Source organism: Oryctolagus cuniculus, chromosome 7 (assembly GCF_964237555.1).
Source record: "Oryctolagus cuniculus chromosome 7, mOryCun1.1, whole genome shotgun sequence".
NCBI lineage: Eukaryota > Metazoa > Chordata > Mammalia > Lagomorpha > Leporidae > Oryctolagus > Oryctolagus cuniculus.
Genome location: NC_091438.1, coordinates 141,282,198 through 141,308,860, shown reverse-complemented (window position 1 = coordinate 141,308,860; position 26,663 = coordinate 141,282,198). Strand labels below are relative to the sequence as shown.

General features: G+C 43.5%; 1 protein-coding gene across 50 annotated transcripts in view; it reads right to left on the bottom strand.

The window, feature by feature from the left end:
* Positions 1-26,663, bottom strand: part of PUM1 (pumilio RNA binding family member 1) — a 150,864-nt gene that overhangs the window by 106,079 nt on the left and 18,122 nt on the right. For all 50 annotated transcript variants that reach the window (XM_017346521.3, XM_070078882.1, XM_070078873.1 and 47 more), the window contains one exon: positions 524-592. In XM_017346521.3, coding sequence (XP_017202010.1) covers positions 524-592 — 69 coding nt within the window. The remainder of the gene's footprint in view (positions 1-523; positions 593-26,663) is intronic.

Sequence of the window (26,663 nt, the reverse complement as noted above, 5' to 3'; positions counted from 1 at the left end):
CCTCTAAGGGATGACTTTCAGGCATCTAATATCTTCAATTATTTCAGCAGAAACCTAACAACCTCCCCCTTCACAATATAGCTCTAAACAACTTCCTTAAAAAAGGAACTACTCTAAAAATAGGTTGTCAACTTATTCTGAGTAACAGCCAATCTAAGACTCCCTCTGACACTACAAAAGAACCTATCCATAAGAAAAGTGAGGCAAAGGTAAAGACATCTGATGCACATTAAACTACTTTTCATTTTAATGCCTCAACCCATAGCTGACTTATTAATACAATATTTATGCTTCACATTTTGGTGGTCATTTTGCTTTGAAGACATCAGGCTAAGGCCAACATTGTTCATATAATGAAATGGTTTGGGGAAAATCCTCCAATATCCCACTCCTACCATGAGGATGGCAACAAGGAACAGCAAGCACATACTTCTGGAGACTAGATCTGGACACATTTGATGAAAGACAACTTCAACCTTCCCTTAAAAACTGACCCACTTTTCTGACACATCAGTTCACTTACCTCTCCCATCGCTCTTCCCTCCAGAGCAAGTGCTTGAAAATCATGATTCAGTTCATCCATAGAACGTACCTATTGTACAGAACAGAGGCGGGGAAAAGCTTTAAGTCAGCAAATTGAATTTTACACACACATTACACATAAGTGAAAAAATGTCTCTATGTTTAATTTCAGACACTGACAAAGACTAAATAGCAATAATCAAGGAACTAAGATTAAATACTCACTTACCTTTAACCACCAGGGTTCAGCAATGTTCCCTGCTTTCTCCCCGCCCATTCTCTTTTAATTTCAAAACATGAAAATCAACATACAATTCAGAAAAAGACCATTACATTGAGAATTATGCTAGCTATTTCTCACATATTCTAATTTAATAAGTAGAAGCAAACATGCTGAAAATCAACAATGCCTAGAAATGATTATGTGACCTAAACCTGGCTAATGAGTCGAAATTGTCAGTGTCCCTCCTTCAACTGTGAATAATTAAGGGATCTCATCTCTGATCCAATCCACTATTGGTAGACCCCAGAGGAGTACACTACACACTATATAAGGGAGTGACTCAACATTTTTGTTTGTTTTTTGTTTTATTTGACAGAGTTAGACACTGAGAGAGAGACAGAGAGAAAGGTCTTCATTGGGCTGGCGCCATGGCTCACTTGGTTAATCCTCCGCCTGCAGCACCAGCATCCCATATGGGCGCCGGGTTCTAGTCCTGGCTGCTCCTCTTCCAGTATAGCTCTCTGCTGTGGCCCGGGAGGTCAGTGGAGGATGGCCCAAGTGCTTGGGCCCTGCACCTGCATGAGAGACCAGGAGGAAGCACCTGGCTTTGGATCAGTGCAGTGCGCCGGACATAGGAGCCATTTGGGGATGAAGCAATGGAAAGGAATACCTTTCTTTTCTTTTCTTTTCTTTTTTTTTTTTTTATTGATTTATTTGAAAGGCAGAGTTATAGACAGTGAAAGAGAGACAGAGAGAAAGGTCTTCCTTCCATCCTCCACTGAGCTCCTGGGCCACAACAGAGAGCTGGACTGGAAGAGGAGCAACTGGGACAGAATCTGGTGCCCCAACTGGGACTAGAACCTGGGGTTCTGGCACTGAAGGCGGAGGATTAGCCAAGTGGGCCACGGCACCGGCCCATTTTTTTTAATATTGGAAGATTTCTGGGTACTGCCAGATCCTTAAAACCAGTAAGGAAAAGGGGAGCATTTATCCCAAGAATTCTAACAAATGTTACTAATCACTAAATGTTCTCCTACTCACAGCGTAACAATCTCTTTAGGCTTCCTATTATTTGTCCCCAAGGTTATTATCCCAAGGTATTATCAATACCAAGGATTAAGTGCAAAACAGACCATTTAAAATAGATTTCAAAGTTTCTTTTTCATCCACTAGTCTAACAGCTGGCTGGTCTTCTCAGGATTGGTCTTCAGCAAGCCACCTGATGCCATAGTCCCTGAACCATCCCTGGGCAAGGGATTCAAGAGTACAGTCCTTTGTTTATTAAAGAGGAAGGCTTTTCTACCTCTCTGAAAAATACTTCTGACTGCCTGAAGCAAGGAGTGTTTCAAAATTCCTCCCCTCTGCAACACTACTGTCCCAGTGTTGGTACACAATTTCTAGCAGTCAGAAAATGCAAAGTTCAGGACAGGGCCAAGTAAGGAGGTTCGGCAAGGATATAGAGAACATGAACCAGAATACATTTAAGAGAACCAACTTATGATGGCCACTGGTTCAAGTACTAGCTGCTCCACTACTGATTCCAGCTTCGGCCTGGCCCAGCTCAGGCCACGGCAGCCATCTGAGGAGTAAACCAGAGTATGGAAGATTGTTTTCTCTGTTTCTCCCTCTCTCCAAAATTGTCTTTCATAAATAAATAAATCAACAACCCAGAGCTGACAGTATGATACAAATGACACAGTGTCATTATGATAAAACAGCTTTGGAATGCTTGCTAAAAATGTATATTTTTTAAATTCAAACATAAGTTAAAATCCTATTATATGAACAATCACAGGAGAAAGAAAGCTTGGCATATGGTTTCAAAAGGCTTGAAATAGAAGCTATGATTGTAAAAAGGGGGTGCAGATAGGTGTCTCCTCACAGAGGGCATCAAATTTAAGAAAAAAAAGAGCACAAAAACAGAGAGAAGACAGAATATGAACTCACGAGCATATCGAATTTACTCAAAGAAAATAAACTTGCAGAGGTCAACCAACTGCCAGCGTGTACACAGATGGAATTCGGAGCAGAGGGCCCAGACCTCAGTAGGCTGGGCCTTTTTATATCTTAGGTGGGCTGGGGTGGGGTGGGGTGGGGGGCAGTAGGTAGAGGTGAGCTTCTCCATGCAGGTTCTTCAAGTCTGTCCCGCCTGCTTCCAAACCTGGGAGAGAATACAGGGAGTGGAGTGGAGAACAATTGGGTGTGAGACTGAACTGGTCTCTTGAAAGAAGGCAGGGGTAATAAAACCTAAAATGGCTGAGGTTTATGCCCTTGTTCCATCAATCCTGACTCTGAGTATAGATAAGGAGATGGGGCACCGGTTTCTTCCTGACTACTTCCTGCTGATCTGGGGCGTAAACATGAGGCAAGGGTCTACACTCAGGTTCAGACTGACTGAAGAACAGTCTTGTGTTGTTCCTGTGTGATGGCTTGGGATACAGCAGTCATATGCTCCTGTAAGCACTTCTGAAGTAAGTTAATTATATGTGGTAAAAACAGAAGCACTATGATTATGAGGATAAAAGGAGATAATAGACAATGCTCACGGTGGAAAAGACAGTCAAAATGAGGAGGACAAAGGAGGAAATAGGAAAGCAAGAGTCCTGTCCAGTTAATGGGAAGACAGGTGCGTGCCTGGTTGCCACAGGGAAAGAACACTCCCATTATGTTTCGTGTGTATGTGCTGGCAAGGAGCTGTGGGATGGAGTTAGTCTGTCCAGCTTCTAGTCCTAGGTTCCCTCAATAAACACCTTTCAAAATAGTTACACGATTAGTTAAGCATGCAAAATGAATAGATTTCTGAACTCTACATGGTTAAAATAATGAAGGAAGGAACCAGCACTGTGGCATAACAGATTAAGTTGTCACCTGCACCACCAATATGAGCGCTGGTTAGAGTCCCGGCTATTCCACTTCTGGTCCCGCTCCCTGCTAATGTGCCTGGGAAAGCAGCAGAGGAGTGAACCAGAGGATGGAGAACCTCTAACTCTACCTTTCAAATTAAAAAAAAATTTTTAAAAACAAATAAAGAAATAAAGGAGAGGGAACGTAGGGACAAGATGTCAGCTAGAAGCTCTACAAATGCTGTAAATAATTATTTGAATCTTCAGGCCAGTGTTAACATTTACAAAGCATGTAAATCAAATACACAAAGATCTCTAGCTCCCTCTGTGGAATCTAATCATACAATGAACTAGGGAGAGTCATTTTTTAGAATTCTAAAAACATCCAAAAAGTTTTAACCAGAAACACCAGAAATTCTATTTATTTATATTTCCAGAAAAGTAGGAAGAGCAAGGGAAGGCCAAGAACATACATTATGCATACTTATGTAACTATCCCAAGAATCTCACAGTGATAATTACTCTTTAAGAGATTAGAAAACTGGGTCTGGCGCTGTGGGCTGTGGCTTGCCACCTACTGGCATTCCACATGGGCCCCATTCAGTCCTGGCTGCTCCACTTCCCATCCCAGCTCCCTGCTAACATGCCTAAGAAAGCAGCATAAGATGGCCCAAGTACTCAGGCCCCTGCACCCATGTAGGAGGCCTGGAAGAAGATCCTGGCTCCTGGCTCCTGGCTCGTCTGGCTCAGGCTCGGCCACTGCAGTCATTTAGGGAGTGAGCCAATGAATGGAAGATATCTTTCTGCCTCTGCCTCTCTATAACTCTTTCAAATAAATAATTTTTTAAAAAAGATTTATTTTACGATGCAGAGATTAGAAAACTGAATCTTAGGGAAATGTCTTCCCAGATCATTAAGTAGGGAAGAACATAGGAGGAAACAAACTGAAACTCAGCTGTTATTGCCAAGATATTAATCCAGATCATCCAGTTTAAAGTTCAATGGGTAATCATGTGCACATACTCCCTCTCTCTCCAAAATCCAATTCTCTCAACACACAAATAAATTTCAAAAAAATGTTTAGGGGGGGGCAGGTGTTTTGCATAGCAATTATGACTCCTGTTTAGATATCCACACTCCATTATCAGAATGCCAGAGTTCAAGGTCTGCCTTGTGGTTCCTGCCTCCAGCTCACTGCTGATGCAGAGCAGCACTGGGGATGGTTCAAGTGATATGGCTAATTGGGTTGCTGTATCCTAGCTTCAGTCTGGCCCAGCAGGCTATTGGGTTTGGGAGTCATTCAGCAAATGAGAGCCCTCTCTTTCTCTCTCTGCCTATTTTTTCAATTGCCCATCTTGTGCCTGTAGCATTTTTCATTCCTTTCTATACTATCTTCCTCCTATAACATTCTTATTTTTTTAAAAAAGATATATTTTATTTATTTGAAAGGTAGAGTTACAGAGAGGTAAAGGCAAAGAGAGAGAGAGGTCTTCCATCCACTGGTTCATCCCCAAAATGGCCATAACAGCCAGGGATGGGCCAATCTGAAGCCAGGAGCCTCTTCCAGGTCTCCCAGCCCAGCACAGGGACCCAAGGACTTGGGCCTTCCTCCACTGCTTTCCCAGGCCATAGCAGACAGCCAGATGGGAAGTGGAGCAGTTGGGACTCAAACCGGCGACACTGTCACCACAGGCTTCACCCGCTATACCACAGCACCCTTTTCCCTTCCCCATTTGTCTGTCGGTCTGTCTCTGCCCCTCCCCAGCACACACACACCCCTGTTTTATGCCCTGTCTCTCAGGTCTGTCTCTCTCTCACTCTCTCTTCACTCTGTCCAGTCCTCCTTTCAAGGCATCTCCTTCTGCTTCACAGGACCCTTCCCCCATTTCAGGGCAGCAGCCCCACCCTTCCTCCTGTAGTCAACACTGTGAAATAAGCTTTATTTTCTGAAGCTGTCTTTTCTAGTCTAGAAACCAGATTTTACACTTCCACCCACAGTTGACAAGGTCAGATAAACCATGTCACTCTCATAAAAGTGTTTTTTAACTCTTCAGAAACTTTATCTCTAATGGCAGGCAGCTGTATCTGGTCTAGTCATGAACATCAGGGACACTCCCCAAACAGAACTGTTCCAAGGAAACAAAATTAATGAGCAGAAAAAGGGGCTCCAGAAATAAGAAAAGCCCAAGAATAAAGACACATACCACTGTAGCAAATATGTCAGGCAAGTAACAAAGACACCTTTTCATCATTAAGGTGAAAGCTGGTTGTCAACTATCATCCTAGCAAATGCTCCCATCAAGACAGAACAATACGTTCAAATCCTTGTGCTCTACAATGACCCTTTCTCTAGAAATTAGTCTGAGTGGCAGCTTAATGTTAATTTCTTTTTCTTTTTTTTTTTCTTGACAGGCAGAGTGGACAGTGAGAGAGAGAGACAGAGAGAAAGGTCTTCCTTTTTGCCGTTGGTTCACCCCCCAATGGCTGCTGCGGCTGGCGCACCGCACTGATCCAAAGCCAGGATCAGGTGCTTCCTCCTGGTCTCCCATGGGGTGCAGGGCCCAAGCACTTGGGCCATCCTCCACTGCACTCCCGGGCCACAGCAGAGAGCTGGACTGGAAGAGGAGCAACCGGGACAGAATCTGGCGCCCGGACCGGGACTAGAATCCGGTGTGCCGGCGCCACAGGCAGAGGATTAGCCTAGTGAGCCGCGGCACCGGCCAAGCTTACTGTTAATTTCTACTACTACTACTGACTAGTTCCTTCTTTACTTTTGCTAAGTATCTCTCACTACTCCCTTCCATCCTTCAACTTTATCCCCTCTGGGTCCACAAAACTATTTCTTGTTCTTTTCTTTCAGGGCCACTTGCCAATACTGTGTAACTTTCTCATCCCCATTTAGGGCTTTCTCAGCTGCTGCCCTTCCCCAAAAAGACATCCTCCTACTCCCTTTACCAAACAGCAACAGTTCAGTGCATGCCCTATGTCTACATTGTACCCTTCATCTCACCCAAGGCCATCACCTGAATGCATGAGTTGTGCCCCTAGTTTCCTTCCCATTTCCAGATTCCAGCACTTTCTTTTGAGAGCCTCAGTATCTGCCTCCTCCTTGTACAGAGATCCATCCTAATTAGAACTCTAACACCTGCCTTATCTATCACCATCGGAGAAGTATTCCCTCATAATTAATAACCCAATAATCAATATGGAAGCCATATACTTCACAGCTTCCTGCTCTGTAAAACTCAGCTTAACATCAGTTATTTTACAAGTTTATAGAAATGACTGTAACAAAATGTCCAATACTTAGTAGGTGCTTGACTTTATCCACCTCACATATTACTCTAAGGTTTCTTAAAGATTTATTTATTTTTTTGAAAGGCAGAGTTACAGAAAGAGAGGGAGGGAGGGGAAGAGAGAGAGAGTGCTCTCTGATCTACTGGTTTACTCCCCAAATGGCTGCAATGGCCAGAACTGGGCCAGTGAGGAGCCAGAGCCAGGAACTTCGTCATGGTTTCCCACATCGGTGCAGGGGCCCAAGCACTTGGGCCATCCTCCGCTGCCTTCCCAGGAGCATTAGCAGGGAGCTGGAACAGAAGTGAAGCAGCTGGGACTCAAACCAGTGCCACATGGGAGCCAGCACTGCCGGCGGCAGCTTTACCTACTATGCCACAGCACAGGCCCTCTATTATTAAAACATCTCCATTGGTCTGTGCTGTTGCATAGCAGGTTAAATTCCTCTTATAACACCAACATCCCATATAAGCTCCATTTCCAGTCCCAACTGCTCCACTTCTGAACAAGCTCTTTGCTAATATGCCTGGGAAAGCAGCAGAAGATGGCTCAAGTACTTATACCTCTGCTAACCAAGTGGGAAACCCAAATGGAATTTCAGGCTCTTGGCTTTAGCCTGGGCCAGCCCTGGCTAGTGCAGACTTCTAGGGAATTAACCAGAAGATGGAAGACCTCTTTCTCTGTCTCTCCCTCTCTCTGTGTTTAACTCTGCCTTTCAAATAAATAAATAAATATTCTTTAACATGAAACATCTCCAAACATTCAGCCCTTCTCTCCCTGTTTTCAGAGGGAAATTTTTCTTTATCCAAGTAAAAGGGCCAGGAGGCTCTCTCTAGTCCAATATTTCCTATCCATAACCAATATACAACAGGAACACCAGGTTTGCTAAAAGAAAGCATGTCAATGCACAGCCATTTTCCTATCTTCAACTCCCAGATAAGTGGTCAATCCAGAGGAACGAACTTCCATTCTCCAGTGTCATCCATTCAACAACTTCTTCACCCCATCAAAATCTGAAGACTCAGCCCACGATCTTTCACTTACCATTTTTTCAAAAATCAAATACATCTTTTTAAAAAGTATGCCTTAGGGACCAGCGTTGTGGCGCAAAGGGTTAAAGCCCTAGCCTGCAGCCCCAGCTTCCCATATGGGTGCCGCCTGCAGCCCCAGCTTCCCATATGGGTGCCGGTTCAAGTCCCAGCTGCTTCACTTCCAATCCAGCTCCCTGCTAATGTGCCTGGGAAAGCAATGGAGGATGGCCCAAGTGCTTGGGCCCCTGCACCCACGTGAGAGACTTGGAAGAAGCTCCTGACTCCTAGCTTTGGATCATCTCAGCTCCAGCCATGGCAGCAATTTGGGGAGTGAACCAGCAGATGGAAGACTCTCTTTCTCTACCTCTCTCTCTCTCTCTCTCTTTCTCTCTCTCTCTGTAACTCTTCCAAATAAATAAATCTTTTTTAAAAAAATGCCTTAAGCAAAGTCCTCTTCTGAAATTCCTGCACTTCTTAACTTCCATACCACTATCTGGTATCTGTTTCTCCTCTTAGCTCTCTATATAGATTTGTGCCTTTTTTTTTTTTTTTTTTTTTTTTTTTTTGCCAGCCTACATTCTAGTCAAAGGCAAAAAACTAAAACCTAGATTTAAGCACAAAGGAATTCCAAACTGTAAGAAGTTAATAACCCAAATAGAAATATAGAATACTTTAGAAGCTACAACACTACACTTCAAACAGCAGAAAAGAGCAGATAGCATGGTAAAATCAATAAAAAAGCCAGTTTGGATAGCACGCTGGTTCAGTTTTGGCCTTGCTTAGCAAGCATTCCTGTCCTTGCATTACTATCCCTTAACTGCTTGGTATGTCTTTACTGGCCATTATGAACAGTTCTGGTGCTGTTTGCAGCACTACCTGTTAGTCATTTGAGAAGTGAAATAGTGGATAGAAGACATTTCTTTCTCTCTCTCTCCCCCGCCCACCATCACTCTGCCTTTTAAATGAATAAATCTTTTTTTAAAAACAAATAAAACTGGGGCTGGCACTGTGGCAAAGTGGGTAAAACCTCCACCTGCACTGTGACATCCCATATGGGTACTGGTTCGAGTCCCAGCTGCTGCTCCACTTCCGATCCAGCTCTCTGTTATGGCCTGGGAAAGCAGGAAAAGATGGCCCAAGTCCTTGGGCCCCTGCACCCGCGTGGGAGACCTGAAGAAGCTCCTGGCTTTGGATCAGCTCAGCTCCAGCTGTTGCAGCCATCTAGGGAGTGAACCAGAGGATGGAAGACCTCTCACTATCTCTACCTCTTTCTGTAACTCTTTCAAATAAATAAATAAATCTTCTTTTAAAAAAAAAAAAAAGCACTAAATAAATAAATAAAACAGATTTTGCTAGAATTTTTTTTTCCTTATAAAGGAAAGCTTTTACTTTTGTTCTACTGAAGGATTTTTCACACAAGCAAACCCAGATTATGATGCTTCCATTTCACTAACACAAACAAAACAATACAAGCAGAAGAGCTGGTGCCATACCATTATGGAAAGACACCAATGAGAAAAGGCCAAAGGCAGGAGAAACTTGAGTAATGAGAAGAAATAGAATGTGAGAGTTGACCTAATTTCAATTTAATCGTTAAAGACAAAAGAACCTAATAAGGCTGTCCTACAGTATCTTCTGCTGCATTATGTATCTGTATTATTATCAGTAACAACAATTAACATTACTGAGACATACTCTGTACCAGGCTCTGTACTAAAAATACTTTATGTTTTATGATCCCTTTTAATAGTCCTAACAACTCAAAAATACAGATACAGATATTCCCATTTTGTAAGAAAAGCACAAAGTTATTCTTCTTTATATACATAAATCAACATTCTCTAATTACAGAAAGAAAACCTACTCTCTTGGAGTACATGTTTTTTTAAAATCTATTAAAATTATCTTGTTTATAAATATTTCCATTATCTACTGTCAATAATAGCAACACAGGCTACCGCCTACAGTGCTGGCACCCTACATGGGCACTGATTTGAGTCCCAGCTGCTCCACTTACAATCCAGCTCTCTGCTATGGCCTGGGAAAACAGTGGAAGATGGCCCAAGTGCTTGGGCCTCTGCATCCACTTGGGAGACCCAGAAGAAGCTCCTGGCTCTTGGCTTCAGATCAGCCCTGCTCTGGCCATTGCAGCCATTTGGGGAGTGAACCAGTGGATGTTAGACTTCTCTCTGCCTCTGCCTCTAACTCTGCCTTTCAAATAAATAAATAAATAAATCTTAAAAAAAAAATAAACAACAACAACACTAAGCACCAGGCAGTGTACCACAAATACATGCTATTTTATGAGTGAAGAAATCAAAATTCAAAGAAGTAATTTCCCCACAATTCTGCACATAGTAAAGTTAGAAGCAGAATTCATGGGCCAGCATTGTGGCACAGTGGGTAAAGAAACCACCTCTGCTACTGCCTTTATCTTATGTGAGCACTGCTTCATGCCCCTGCTGCTCCAATTCTGATCCACCTCCCTGCTAATGGCCTGGGAAAAGCAGCAGAAGCTGCCCAAGTATTTGGGCCCTCTCACCCACATGGGAGACCTGGAAGAAGCTCCTGGCTTCAGCCTGGCCCAGACCTGGCCATTGCAGCCAGGGGAGTAAACCAGCAGATGGAAGATCTCTCTCTCTGCCTCTCCCTCTCTAACTCTTTCAAATTAATTAAAAAAAAAAAAAAAAAGTGGAATTTAAACTCAAATCTCTCTACCACTTCTCCTATGCTCATCAAAGGCAAGCACAAAAAATACAGTACACTTGGGGCTAAACAACACTTGTTTAATTAAGTGTTTACTACACTATTTTTATTCTCATTTACATGATACACAAGAGGAGAAAAATGAGATCATAAAACCAGAATTAGGTTAAACTTCCTAATATTTCATTATTAATTAAAAATTGTTAGCACTTTTATCAATTAAAGCAAATATTACACTCTTATAGACTACTTAATACTTCCATGCATTCTGCTAAGATAGTTAATACTGCAACTGTCTATGTTACCAGATTAATATATATGCCTAATGTAAATGTCAGCACTTCTTAGATATAAAACTCATAAAGCAACAAAATAAATAAATGTATAAGTATTTCACATTAGTTAAGCTAGGCTATGATGGTGATTACCTTTATCAACAAAGACACTTCTAGGGGCTGGTGATGTTGCTGCCACCAGCAACACTGCCTTCCCATCGAGCGTATGAACACCAGTTCAAGCCCTGGATGCTCAGCTTCTGATAAAGCTCCAGTGCTCATGTGTCTGGAAAAGCAGCAGAAGATGGCCCAAGCACTTGGGTCCTTGCCATCCACATGGGAGACCCAGAAGGAGCCTGGCTCCTGACTTCAGCCTAGCCCAGTGCCAGTTGTTGCAGACCTCTGAGAAGCAAACCAGCAGATAAAAGATCTCTCTTCCTAACTCTGCCTTTCAAATAAATAAAATAAATCTTCCCTCCCCCCCACCAAAAAAAAACAAACTTCACAATGGCTGGTTCTGCTACTCTTAATTTCACCAAACATGATAAAGCTGGAGACAAAAATGACGTAAAGGCTAATTTAATGAGAGAGAGAGAGGCTGCTTAAGTGATACAGAATACCACAGGGGTCGGTGCTGTGACAGAGTGGGTAAAGCCACCACCTGCAACACTGGCATCCCATATGGGCACTGGTTCAAGTCCTGGATGCTCCACTTCCATCCAGCTGTCTACTGATGCACCTGGAAAAGCACAGGAGGATGGCCCCAGAGCCTGGACCCCTGAATGCATACAAGAGATTAGAAGAGGCCCCTGGCTCCTGGTTTCAGTCAGGCCCAGATGAGGGCCATTGCAGTAAATTGGAGTAAACCAGCAGATGAAAGATACTTCTCTCTCTCTCTTTCTCTAACTCTGCCTTTCAAATAAATAAAAAATAAATCTGTTTTCAAAAAAATAATATAATAAGTGTAAATGATGGTAATTTTTCAAATTTTCATGTTTGTTTGAAAGGCAAAGAGACAAATAGACTTCCCACCTACTAGTTTACTCCCCAAGCAAGGAGTCAGGAATTCAATCCAGGTGACAGGGCCATCACCTGCTATCTCCCAGGGTGAGCTTCACAGAAAGCTGGAATCAGAAGCAGATCCATGACTCAAACTGTAATACTCCACTACTGGAAGCAGGCATCCCAAGCAGCATCAATGGCTAAATCAAATGCCCACCCCAATAAAGATTAAATTTAATTCTGCTTGTCTGGATAAGCCACCTACCTGAATAGTTCTTTCCTGACTTTCAAAACAAATTCCAAAACCATTAAAGAGACTCCTATTCACATATACAAAAGACTACATCAAAAAAAAAAATTATCTGAAAATAGAAAATACATTAAAAGGTCTCCAGTATCCGTAAAAAATCTCATTCTGAAACAACAACCTCAAGAGATGACATACAGAAAAAACAAGAGATGAATCAAGAAAGTTAACAGAAAAGTTCTTAAATCAGGTTGTGGTAAATCTGTAAACATAATGCTCTTTATAAAGAATGAAATTAAATTTGATAATTTCTGCCATCATTGGAACCAGGAGCAATTTCACTAGCAGATTATAAGAATCTATATAAGTGGGACCAGTGTTGCAGCATAGCAAGTGAAGCCCCTTGCCTGAGACACTAGCATCCCATATGGGCACCAATTCGTGTCCCAGCTGCTCCAGTTCTGATCCAGCTCCCTGCTAATGGCCTGGGGAAAGCAGTGGAAGATGGCGCAAGTATAAGGGCCCCTGCCACCCATGTGGGAAACCCAATTTGGCCTGGCCCAGCCCTGGCCATTGTGGCCACCTAGGAAGTGAATCAACGGATGGATAATCTCTCCCCTACCCCCCATCTCTGTATCTGTATCTCTAACTCTTCCAAATACATAAACCTGAAGAAAAAAAAATCTATGTAAGTAATGTGAATGTTACAAAATACTTATCCACAGAAATAGGAACAGAATTTGTTTTTTCAATACTAAATTTCTTATGATACACTGTCATCCCTTGTACTCATTAATGGATGCGTTACAGAAAACGCAAAAGGATTATAAGAATTTATTCTTATAAGAAATTATATTCTTGGGGCCAGCACTGTGGCGCAGCAGGTTAAAGCCCTGGCCTGAAGCGCCAGCATCCCATATGGGTGCTGCTTCTAGTTCCGGCTGCTCCACTTTCAATCCAGCTCTCTGCTATGGCCTGGGAAAGCAGAAAAAGCCCAAATCCTTGGACCCCTGCACCTGCATGGAGACCAGGAAGAAGCTCCTGGTTCCTGGCTTCAGATCAGTGCAGCTCCAGCCGTTGCGGCCAACTAGGGAGTGAACCATCAGATGGAAGACCTCTCTGCCTCTCCTCTCTCTGTGTAACTCTTTCAAATGAATAAATAAATCTTTTTAAAGAAATAAATTATATTCTTCTAAGAATAGCCCATGAAAGACCAAAAATTGCAGGCCTACTCAATCACTGATAGAAGTTTTCTTCCAATTTTAAAACAGTAAGAAATGTACAATGTAGGGCTGGCACTGTAGTACAGCAGGTCAAGCAGCCACTTGTGACACCAACATTCCAATGCTGGCTCCACTCTAGGCTACTCCCACCAGCAGAGAATGGCCCAAGTACTTGAGCACCTGCCACCCATTTCCGGATGGAATTCCTAGCCTGGTCCAGCCCAGGCTGCTGTGTCCACTCAGGGAGTAAACCAAGGGATGGAAAATCAATCTCTCTCTACTTCTTTTTCAAATGAACAGATAAATCTTAAAAAGAAAGAAAGAAAAAGAGGTGGGGGAGAGAAAGAAAAAGGGAAGGATCAAGAGAGATGTACAACTTGGACCACCAGTGAAAACTATCAACTGTGCAAAACAATGTTCAGGGAAGAAACTATCAGTTATCAGGCCTGCCAACAAGGCTAGGCTCTGTGCATAGGGGAGTATGGGCCACTCAAGCAAAAGGAAAAAATACTTTAACCTGAGACTACTTCTCTACTTGATTTTGTGCTTCTTTCTCAAAGGACAAAGAGCTTAGAAATGGTAGAGATCACAGTAACACTTCTTTTTGTTTTCTCTGAAACCTCTGAAATTACATTCAGTACCTAGCAAAACCACACACATCATTAACACTGCCACAACAATCTGTCTTATCTTTCTAAAAGTAATCACCAATGTACACAGCACGGTATTAAAAACATAAAGGGCATTATATACAAATATTTATAGAGTGAAAAATTACCCTCAGTTTTAACAGTGATAGAAGAGTACAATATTTCTTTAAAATGGTTCCTAGGATGCTGAAAACTATAATGTGCCTCATCTGATTGTTCTAGAAATTTTACAACGTGCACTGAGTTTTATTAACATGTATGCCCTTTGATCTGGTAACTTTACTTCTAGGAATTTAGCCTACGCAGATACTCAGAAATACAGGCAGATTTGTTTTGAAGAAATCTTTAATCAGATATTACAACACGAAAAGTGGTAAACAGTCTAATTATACCAGGAATTTTAAAAATATACTTATTTCACTTAGAGGCAGAAAATGACAGACTGAGAGCTCCCATCCACTGGTTCACTCCTCCAAATGCCGACAATGACATGGGACAAAAGCTGGGAAACAGGAATTCAATCCAGCTCTGCCACATGGGTGACAGAAACCCAATTGCTTAAGTCATCACAGCTGCTTCCCAGGATCCACATTAGCAGGAAGCTGGAATCAGGAAACTGGAATGAGGACTCCAATCCAGGTACTCTGAAATGGGACATGGGCATCTTAGCCAGGCTCCTATCACTAGGCTCAAGCATCATCCCTACTCAACTATCCCCAAAAGCACTTAAAAAAAAAAAAAAAGAGTCTGAAGCAAAGAAAGATTAATTTGTCCAATGTTATATCGACAGGTTAACTCCAAGGTCTATTTTATTTTAAAGATTTATTTTACTTATTTGAAATAAATACAAAGAAGGAGAAACAGAGAGAGGTCTTCCATCCACTGATTCACTCTCTAAATGGCTGCAACAGTCAGGGCTGGGCCAACTCTAAGCCAGCAGCTTCTTCCAGGTCTCCCACAAGGGTACAGGGGGGCCCATGCACTTGGGCTGTTCTCTGCTGCTTTCCCAGGTGCATCAGCAAGAAGCTAGATCAGAAGTGAACCAGGGGCTGGCGCCATGGCTCACTTGGTTAATCCTCCGCCTGCAGCACCAGCATCCCAAATGGGCGCCAGGTTCTAGTCCCAGTTGCTCCTCTTCCAGTCCAGCTCTCTGCTGTGGCCCAGGAGTGCAGTGCAGGATGGCCCAAGTGCTTGGGCCCTACACCCACGTGGGAGACCAGGAGGAAGCACCTGGCTCCTGGCTTCGGATCAGCACCGTGCTGGCCGTGGCAGGCATTTGGGGGATGAACCAACGGAAGGAAGACCTTTCTCTCGGTCTCTTTCTCTCTCACTGTCTAACTCTTATCTGTCAAATAAATAAAATATATATGTAAAAAAAAAAGGAAGTGAACCAGTCAGGACTTGAACCGTTGTCCATATGAAATGCCGGCACTGCAGGCAGCAGCTTCACCCACTATGCCACAAAGCCAGGCCCCAGGGTCTATCTCTTAACCAGCACACTAGGCTAGGGATCAAAGGTGTGTCTGGGAGCAGTGGAGGGAGTTTGACACAGTGGTTAACCTAAGCATGGAGGGGTCAGCATTGCAGAACAGCAGGTTAAGCCACGCCTAAGAAACTAGCATCCACAGGAGCACCAGTTTGAGTCCTCGCTGCTCCGTTTCTGATCCAACTCCCACCTAATGCATCTGCAAAAGCGCCTGAGCAGCTGGGCTCCTGCCACACATATGGGAGACCCAGATGGAGTTCCAGGTTCCTGCTTCTGCCTGGCCTAGTCTGAGCTATTGAGGCCATTTGGGGAATGAACCAGTGGATACAAGATAGATCTACCTATTTACCTCTATCTCTCTCTCTCTCTCACCCCTCTCTCACCTCCTCTCTCCCTGTGTAACTCTTTCAAATAAAATAATTAAATCTTTAATTTAAAAAAAAAAAAGGTTGCAGCATGGGATACCTGCATCTCATTTCAGAGTGCCTGGGTTCAAATCCCAACTCTGCCACCAATTTCAGCTTCCTGCTAATGGACACCCTGGGAGGCAATAAGTGATCGCTCAAGTAGTTGGGTCCCAGCACTCATGTGGGAGACCAGGATTGAGTTCCTGATTCCTTGCTTCCATCTGACCCAATGCCAGATACTGGGGGAATTTGGAGAGTAAACCAGCAGATGGGAGAGCTCTCTCTTTCCTCTCCTCTCTCTACCTTTCAGAAAAATTAAATAAAAAAAAAGTTTAAAAGAATTACAATGTATTAGAGTATTTCAACTTCTGTGCAGGAAAGCAAGAAAAAAAAATTTAACCAGATACAACAAAACTGCACTAAATGAAAGCCCACTAGAAAGCCAGAAGTGAGAAGCTGTGAATATTACTCTGGTTCTCAGCTGTGTATCTGAAGATATAACAACTACTCAACAACAACAGCCCAAACAACATCTCTGTTAATTCAAGAATGATCAAAAGCAAATAAATCATCATTAGACTAGGGAAGAAAAATGCTTAACCTGGAAAAGAAAATCTCATCCAGAAGACTTAAGCATCTTCTGAAAATGATTTGCAGTTGAAAAAATATATAAACATAAATACCTTCAGAAAACTAATGCAAATCTTTAATAAAATATAAGGAGTTTCTCAGCAGGAGAAACAAAGTTTCCAGGACTGGTGCTGTGGTGTAGCGGGTAAAGCCAACAACTGCAGTGCTGGCATCCCATATGGGTGCCGGTTCAAGTTCCGGCTGCTCAACTTCCGATCCAGCTCTCTGCTATGGCCTGGGAAAGCAGTGGAAGATGGCCCAAGTCCTTGGGCCCCTGCACCCGCATAGGAGACCTGTAAGAAGCTCCTGGCTCCTGGCTTTGGATCAGCGCAGCTCCAGCCATTGCGGCCAACTGGGAAGTGAACCAGCAGGTGGAAGACTTCTCCCTCCCTCCCTCCCTCTCTCTCTCTGCCTCTCCTTCTCCCTCTGTGTAACTCTTTCAAATAAATAAATAATCTTTTTTTTAAATAAACAGTTATTAATAAAAGCAGGTTAAAACAAGCAAAACTGATTTTAAGAGTAAAAAGTTGGCCGGTGCCGCGGCTCAATAGGCTAATCCTCCGCCTAGCTTAACCTGTTCTGTCCTGGTTGCTCCTCTTCCAGTCCAGCTCTGCTGTGGCCTGGGAGTGCAGTGGAGGATGGCCCAAGTGCTTGGGCCCAGCACCCCGCATGGGAGACCAGAAGGAAGCACCTGGCTTCTGGCTTCAGATCGGCGCAGTGCGCTGACTGTAGCAGCCATTTGGGGGGGTGAATCAACGGAAAAGAAAGACCTTTCTCTCTGTCTTTCTCTCATTGTCTAACCTGCCTGTCAAACACCAAACCAAACCAAAACAAAAAAAACAATTACTTGGCCATCTTCTGCTGCCTTCCCAGGCACATCGGATTAGAAGTAGAACAGGTGGGATTTGAACCAGCACTGATATGGGATACTGGCATTGCAGGCTGTGGTTTATCCTGCTTTGCCACAACACCAGCCCCCCATATGCTGGCTTAGGCTGCTGTGCCACAACACCTGCCTCTGTTCTCTCCCAGTCTTATCTCACAACTTTTTACTCTTTTTTTTTTTTTGACAGGCAGAGTAGACAGTGAGAGAGACAGAGAGAAAGGTCTTCCTTTGCCATTGTTTCACCCTCCAATGGCCGCCGCGGCCGGCACACCGCGCTGATCCGAAGGCAGGAGCCAGGTGCTTCTCCTGGTCTCCCATGCGGGTACAGGGCCCAAGCACTTGGGCCATTCTCCACTGCACTCCCGGACCACAGCAGAGCTGGACTGGAAGAGGGGTAACCGGGACAGAATCCGGTGCCCCGACCGGGACTAGAACCTGGTGTGCTGGTGCCACAGGCAGAGGATTAGCAGCAGCGCCGGATGGCCAAGTACTTGTGACCCTGTCACCCATGTGGGAGACCTGGACAGAGTTCCTGAATCTTGGTTTTGGTCTGGCCCACTTCCAGCCGTTTGTAGACATTCTGGTGTGTCTCTGTCTCGCTGTTTGCCTTTCAAAGAAATAAATCTTTAAAAAAAAAAAAAGGCCTCCACTTCCAATCCAGCCACCTGCTAAAGCATGCTGTTAGGCAGCAGATGGTGACCCAAGTGCTTGGGCCCTGCTATCCAAGTGGGAGATCCAGATAGAATCCAATCTCTTGGGATAAGACCAACCATACATATTAATGTACACCAGTGACTAATACATTTTTTTAAAAGATTTATTTTATTTATTTGAGCGACAGAGTTACACAGAGAGGTAGAGCCAGAGAGAGAGAGGTCTTTCATCTGATGGTTCACTCCACAGATGACCACAATGGGCAGAGCTGAGTTGATACAAAGCCAGGAGCCAGAAGCTTCTTCCAGATCTCCCATGTGGGTGCAGGGGCCCAAGCATTTGAGCCCTCTTCTACCACTTTCCCAGGCCATAGCAGACAGCTGGATCAGAAGTGGAGTAGCCGGGACACGAAACGGCACCCATATGGGATGCCAGTGCTACAGGCCGGAGCTTTAACCTCGTGCGCCACAGCGCCAGCCCTAAATCATTATTAAGCTCTGTTTTTTTACTTTTTGTCCTATTTCTTAAGAATCGCTGGTATTTTGATCAGTACATTCACATTTTATTCAGATGAGGAAGAATTCTATAAAATAATTTCTCCCACAGATATATTTTTAGATTTATGTATCATGGTCTTGTTCAGGATCAGAAAGTCCAGAATGAACTATCTGATGTGCTCAGCAGGTATCCCCTTAATTACACAGATGTGATTTACCTGGAATAGTTTTACTCGATGAGAGATCTTAATTCCATTACATACTACTACAAACTACAGTATCTTTAAATACAGTGGGAGTAAGGATTGGTGTCAAATCTGACAGAGATAGACTTTTTCTAGTGCTCCTAGCTGAAGACCTGTTAGAAGAAACTCTTATTGCTATGTCAACTCTAAGAGTAATAACGAACTATTCAACTTTGGAAACTTTCTAATATTAATACAGACTGTCCTTGTTATTACAGTTTAATCCTTTTACATCTAAAAATAGATCAATTTCTTTACATCTAAAAAAACAAAAAAAAGATAATTTGCAGATAGGTTAAAACAAAACAAGAGTACTTTTTCCTGACATTCAATGTAATTTTGTATTTTCCAATATTATAAGTTAACTAATGGACTCCTTTCCCTGTGGCCTAATCCTCATAAACAGTATTTTTTTTTTTTTTTTTTTTTGACAGGCAGAGTGGACAGTGAGAGAGAGAGAGAGAGAGAAAGGTCTTCCTTTTGCCGTTGGTTCACCCTCCATTGGCCGCCACGGCCGGCACACAGCGCTGATCTGAAGGCAGGAGCCAGGTGCTTCTCCTGGTCTCCCACGGGGTGCAGGGCCCAAGTACTTGGGTCATCCTCCACTGCACTCCCTGGTCACAGAAGAGAGCTAGACAGGAAGAGGGGCAACCGGGACAGAATCCGGCGCCCTGACCGGGACTAGAACCCGGTGTGCCGGCGCCGCCGGCCCATAAACAATACTTTTAAAAGCCAAATAAGTGGTAGGCATTTGGCCTATTGGTTAAACCCCAGATTAGGAAGCTGGGATCCTACATCAGAGTCCCTGAGTTCAATTCCTGGCTCTGGTTCCTGATTCCAGCTTCCTGCTAATGCAGACCCTGAGAGGCATCAGTGATGTCTCAGGAAACTGTGTTCCTTCCAGCCATGTGGAAGATCTGGATGGCATTCCCAGTCCCAACCAATGTGGGTAAGTTAGTAACTGAACCAGTAATGAGAGAACACTCTAATTCACTCTTACACTCTCTCAGGCTTCCTTTTAAAAGAAGTCAAATGAAATGTCTTACACTCTCATTAAAAATAATGACTTTTATGTACATTTGAATTCTAAAATCAGTTAAGTACTAACTGTACAACTGGAAAGCATAAAAAAGTTAACTAATAACAGAAACAAAAATACAAAAGACAACCAAGCCAATCTGCAATTGCAATTCAGCTTTTTACTAGGATCAGGCAGCTTTTATTCAAAATTTTAAATATAATTTTGAAATATAAATATAGCATATTTATAGACAGGCAAATTTTCTCTTTGGTGCTAGTACCAGAATAACAAGGATGATTGTTTCTCAAGCTTTGCTTTTTTGTAATCTGATAAGGGCTGTGAATTTTTATTATTTCCTTATTCTGATTAACCTTTGAAGAGGTTAGAGCTAAATTTAGGCCTCATTCTAGCAGGTATGTGACTCAACTGCCTGCATTTTGTAGACCAGGCTACTCTTGTTTTCTCTTTGCCTCTATTTTCTCACTGGCTGGAATTATTTGATTTTTAAGTCACCCTAAATCCTTTGCAGGATAAACTGAGATAAAATAAAAAATCTCTGTGATTATAGTATTCTAGCTTTATCTGGTCTAATATTTTGAAAATTTATCACAAAATTTCCACATTTTTTTAAAGATTTATTTGGAAGGCAGAGTAACAGAGACAGAGGGAGAGATACAAAGGGAGATCTTCCATATTTGGATTCACTCCCCAAATGCCTGCAACAGCAAGGCTGGGCCAGGATGAAGCCTGACTCAAGAACTCCATCTAGGTCTCCCATGTGGGTGACAGCTACCCAAACACTTGAGCCATCATCTGTGGCCTTCCTAAGTGCATTAGCAGAAAGATGGATTAGAAGTAGAGAAGGGGGGGGCTCGGCGCTGTGGCGCAGAGGGTTAAAGCCCTTGCCTGAAGCACCGGCATCCCATATGGGTGCCGGTTCAAGACCTGGTTGCTCTACTTCCGATCCAGCTCTCTGCTATGGCCTGGGAAAGCAGTGGAAGATGGCCCAAGTCTTTGGGGCCCTGCACGCGCATAGGAGACCCAGAAGAAGCTCCTGACTCCTGGCTTCAGAACAGCTCAGCTCTGGCCACTGCGGTCATTTGGGGAGTCAATCAGCAGAATGGAAGACCTCTCTTTCTCTCTGGCTCGGCTTCTCTCTCTCTTTCAAATAAATAAAATAATTCTTTAAAAAAAAAGAAAAAGTGGTGTAGCCTGTACTCAAACTGGCATTCTTTTTTTTTAATCTTTATTTATTTATTTGAAAGTCAGAGTTACACAGAGAGTAGAGGCAGAGAGAGAGAGAGAGGGCTTCCATCTGCTGCTTCACTCCCCAGATGGCCACAATGGCCGGAGCTGTGCCGATCCAAAGCCAGGAGCCAGGAGCCAGGAGCCAGGTCTCCCACATGGGTGCAGGGGCCCAAGGACTTGGGCTATCTTCTACTGCTTTCCCAGGCCATAGCAGAGAGCTGGACAGGAACTGGAGTAGCCAGGTCTCAAACCGGTGCCTATATGGGATGCCAGGGCTTCAGGCCAGGGTGTTAACCCACTGCGCCACAGCAAGAGCCCCCAAACTGGCATTCTGACATATGATACAGGCATAGCAAGTGGCACCTTAACATGCTACACCACATTACTCACTTCTCCAAAGATAATTATAAGGCTACATAGTATTCCATTCTGTTTAGCGGCCTCATGGTTTTTGTATAGCATTTTTTTTTAAGACTTATTTTATTTATTTGAAAGAGTTACAGAGAGAGGTTTTCCATCTGCTGTTTTACTCCCCAGATGGCCGCAATGGCCAGAGCTGCGGCAATCCAAAGCCAGGAGCCAGGAATTTCTTCTGGGTCCCCCACGTGGGTGCAGGGGCCTAAGGACTGTACTGCTTTCCCAGGCCATAGCAGAGAGCTCGATCGGTAGAGGAGCTGCTGTGACTAGAACCAGCACCCATATGGGATGCCAGCACTTCAGGCCAAGGTTTTAATCCACTTGCACCACAGAGCCAACTCCTTGTATAGCACTTTATTTATATGGTCTTCTACTTTTTAAATATCTGCAATTACAGGTAGGGCTAAACTAAAGTGTTTATAAATATCTGTACTATCAAAAACATGCAGAAGGCACATTTCCTGGCAAGACCTGAGTTAGCTCCACCCCACCTCTTTTATTCTCCATCTTTCTAAAGTGTGGTAATGACACATGTGCATATGGTGACCCCTGGAACTCTGTACTCATGACTTAATAACAAAAACTCACTGAACAGGCCAGTGGGTTAAGCAACCACTTACAATGCCAGTACCCCATATCAAAGTACCAGTTCAAGTTCCAGCTGTTCCCTTCCAATCCAGGTCCCTGCTAATATGCCTGCAAAACCAGTGGAAGATGGCCAGAGTACTTGTAGCCCTGCCACCATGTGAGAGTTCTAGACAGAGTCCCTGTCTCCTGGCTTCATTCTGGCCTAGTAACAAACACTGTGGCCATCTGGGCAATGAACCAGCAGATAGAAGATTTCTGTCTCTCCTTCTCTCTTTCTACCTTTTAAATAAATACTGGAAAAGTATAAAAAATAAATAGACCAATACCAACTACTAGACACATTTTAAAACTCTGAATTACGAAAGACATAAAATAAAATTGAAAGTCATAAAAGCACTCATAAATCTAGGAAAAGTATGTATATATCAACAGAAGAAATGGTTACAAACACTCTTACAGAGCTGGTAGAACTTTAAACTGGCATAACCTATCTGGAAAGCAACAGTTATGTATGTATCAAAATTTAAATGCGTACTTATTACTGGATCTGTAAATTTCATTTTTATGAATCTATTCTTTTTATTATTTATTTATTTGTTTGAAAGGCAGAGTTACAGAGAGGCAGAGGCAGAGAGAGAGACAGACAGAGACAGAGACAGAGAGAGAAAAGAGGTCCTCCATCTTCAGGTTTATTCCCCGAAGTCGCCACAATGCCCAGAACTGTATCAATCCAAAGCCAGGAGCCAGACACTTCCCTCGGGCCTCCTACGAGGGTGCAGGGGCCCAAGGACTTGAGCCGTCTTCTACTGCCTTCACAGGCCATAGCAGAGAGCTGGATCAGAAGTCAAGCAGCCAGGACTTGAACAAGTGCCCAATTGGGATGCTGGCACCGCAGGTGGTGGCTGTACCCGCTATACCACGGAGCTGGCCCCTCTATGAATCTATTCTAAAAAAACAACTCTAGAATACAAAGAAGTATAAAAGGTTTACTACAGCATTATTTATATTGTCAAAAACTAAAAACAGGTAAGCATTTGGCATGGTGGCTACAATACTGTTAGGGATGCCAGCATTCCATGAGACTGATTGGGTTTGGGTCCTAGCTCTGTTCCTGATTTCAGTTTTCTGCTAGTGTATACCTGTGGAGGTAGCAGGTGATGGCTCAAGTAATGGGTTCCTTCCTGCCATCCACCTGGGAGACCCAGATTGAGCTCCCGACCTCTGCCTTAACCTGGTCCGGCCCTGGCTACTGCAGGCATTTGGGAAGGGTACCAACAGATAGGAGATCTCTCCTGCCCACCCCCTGAAAACAACCTACAAGTTCATCAACTTGGGATAAACAATTCAAACTATATTATTGTACTTTCATGTAGTATAGCCCTAAACAATACACAGGTATTTATTCACTTGGAAGGATGGCCATACATACTGAGAAGGAATAGATTACCACACAATGGGTCTATATACACATGGGTATGCTTATTTATACTCATATTATGTAGGAAAAAAGATCCCATTTTGTTTAAAACTACACACAAAGGAGTGGCATTGTGGCACAGCAGGTAAAGCATCTGCCTGTGACGCCTGCTTCCCATATCGGCTCCGGATCATATTTTGGATGCTCCACTTTCTCCCTGCTAATTACCTGGGATAAGCAGCAGAAAATGGCCCAAGTGTTTGGGCCCCCGCCACCCTAGCAGGAGACCCAGATGAAGCTCCAGACTCCTGGCTTTGGTCTGGCTCAGCCCTGGCCATTGCTAACACTTGGAGAGTGAACTGGTGGATAAAAGACCTCTCTTTCTCTCTGTAATTCTGACTTTCAAATAAATAAATCTTAAAAAAAAAAAACAAAAAAAAACACTTGCACATACATTCATGACCCTGTATGTGTTTATACATATGCAGCAAAAGTCTGTAAGGAAATGAATAGAGTAATTAACTCTGAAAAACATGTTATTAAAAGTGTTTTAGAAAAATCACATACTATTCAAAAATCCATTTCCGATAGAAAGTAAGTTAGTGTTTACCAAGTGGTGGGATAAAGTAGGTACACAATTTCTTTTCCGGTATGATGAAGATGTTGTAAACTAGTTGTGGTGATAGTTGCACAACTCTGGAAATATACTATAAACCACTCAAGAAATACAACAGTGCACTTTAATGGACAAATTGTATGGTAGGTAGATATTATCGCAATAAAGTCTCAAAATTATACTTGAGAACAAAACTCATAACGATATTATAGCAGTTTTTAGGAAAAAATTACAAATTTCTTCCTATCACCATGGGGATACTTTTTTCCTGTACAAAACACTTTTTTTTCTTTTTTTTTTTTTTTAGGATTTATTTGTTTACTTGAAAGCCAGAGTTACACAGAGAGAGAAGGAGAGGCAGGGAGGGGGGGCCTTCCATCTGCTGGTTCACTCCCCAATTGGCCGCAATGGCTGGAGCTACCCCAATCCGAAGCCAGGAGCTTCTTCCGGGTCTGAAGGCAGCAGCTTTACCCGCTACACCACAGCACCGGATGAACAAAACACTACTGAGAAGAGAAATTTAACCTTGAAAATGTATTAGGTCGGCATTGTTTCTCAGTAAGTGATACAGATGTGAATAAAAACAAAGTTTCAATACTTTACAATTGAGGAGAGTAAATCTTGTTCTTACTGTCTCTTTGCCCATCTTCGATACAGTTTTAGGAAATTCAAAATTAAGGAGGGAGGGGAGCAACACAAGCATAAAATCAGAGCTAATAAAACTACTTTTAAGGCTCTTTAGGGGTACAGCACTTGGCATTAGGTTAAGACACCAACATCCCTTTTAAATGCATGGATGAGAGTCCCAGGTCTAGCTTTCTACTCATGGGAGGCACCACATGACGACTCAGGTGTTTGGGTCTCTGTCACCCACATGGGAGAGCAGCACTGAGTTCCAAACTGCTGGCTTGGGCCTGGCCTAATCCCAGCTGTTGCACATATGTTGCACATACCAGTGAACTGGAGTTGTCTTTCTCTCTGTGCCCCCTCCCTCCCTCTCCCCTCTCTCCGTCACTAACAAATCTTTTCTAAAACAGCTATTTAATGTTCTTTGCATATCTAATGATAGACATAATTCCTCCAGGAATGCTTACTGGCTCCTTATCTTCAAACCCAATCCTTCTCAGTATTCAAGATCACATTCCAGTTGGCGCGCTGTGGTTCAGAATAAGCTGCCACTTGCAACACCAACATCTGATATGAACACCAATTCAAGCCCGGGCTGTTCCGCTTCTGATCCAACTTCCCGTTAATGCGCCTGGGAAGGCAGCAAAAGATTGTCCAAGTACTTCAGACTCTATCACCCATATGGGTGACACAGATGAAGAAGCTCCTGGATCCTGGCTTCAGCCTGGTCCAGACCCAGCATTGAGGATTCTGGGGGAGTGAACCAGCAGACAGACGCTCTCTCTCTTTTTCTGTTTCTTCATTGCTAATTCTCACTTTCAAATAAATAAATCTTTTCTTAAAAAAGATCATACATCAGAGCCAGCACTGTGTCATAGGGGGTAAAGCTGCCCATATGGGCACTGGTTCGAGTCTCAGCTGTTCCACTTCTGATCCAGCTCCCTGCTTATATGCCTGGGAAAAGTGGAGGATGGTCCAAGTGCTTGGGGCCCTGCACCCACATGGGAGACCTAGAAGAAGCTCCTGGCTTTTAGCTTCGGATCTGTGCAGTCCCAACCATTTGGGGAGTAAACTAGCGGATGGAAGATAACTCTATCTCTCCTCTCTCTCTCTCTGTAACTCTACCTTTCAAAATAAATAAAATATTTTAAAAAAATGTGAACCTAAAGTAATAAAAAACTAATTTAAAAAAGATTAAAAAGATCATACATCATTATATTTATATATATATATATTTTTTTTTTTTGGACAGGCAGAGTAGATGGCGTGAGAGAGACAGAGAGAAGGGTCTTCCTTTGCCGTTGGTTCACCCTCCAATGGCCACCACGGCTGGCGCGCTGCAGCCGACACACTGTGCCAATCCGAAGCCAGGAGCCAGGTGCCCCTCCTGGTCTCCCATGGGGTGCAGGGCCCAAGCACCTGGGCCATCCTCCACTGCACTCCCGGGCCATAGCAGAGAGCTGGCCTGGAAGAGGGGCAACCAGGAAAGAATCCAGCGCCCCGACCAGGACTAGAACCCGGTGTGCCAGCGCTGCTAGGTGGAGGATTAGCCTATTAAGCCGCGGCGCCAGCCTATATTTTATATATTATCAACTAAAATGACATCTTACTACTCCTTAAAATAAAACACTCCATGTCACAAGTCTCTTCAACATGCTCTGATGACAATATGTATTTACTCATCAATTTAGGAAGTATGTGCTCTTCGCACAGTATTGAAAACTAAAGGATTCTCTAAGAGAAACCATCTCCATGGGGTCATGTTGTAACATAGCGGGTTAAGCCACCTCCTGCAGCACAGGCATCCCATATGGGCGCTGGTTGGTGTAGGATGGCCCGAGTCCTTGGGCCCCTGCACCCACATGGGAGAAGCTCCTGACTCCTGGCTTAGCCTGGCCCAACCCTGAC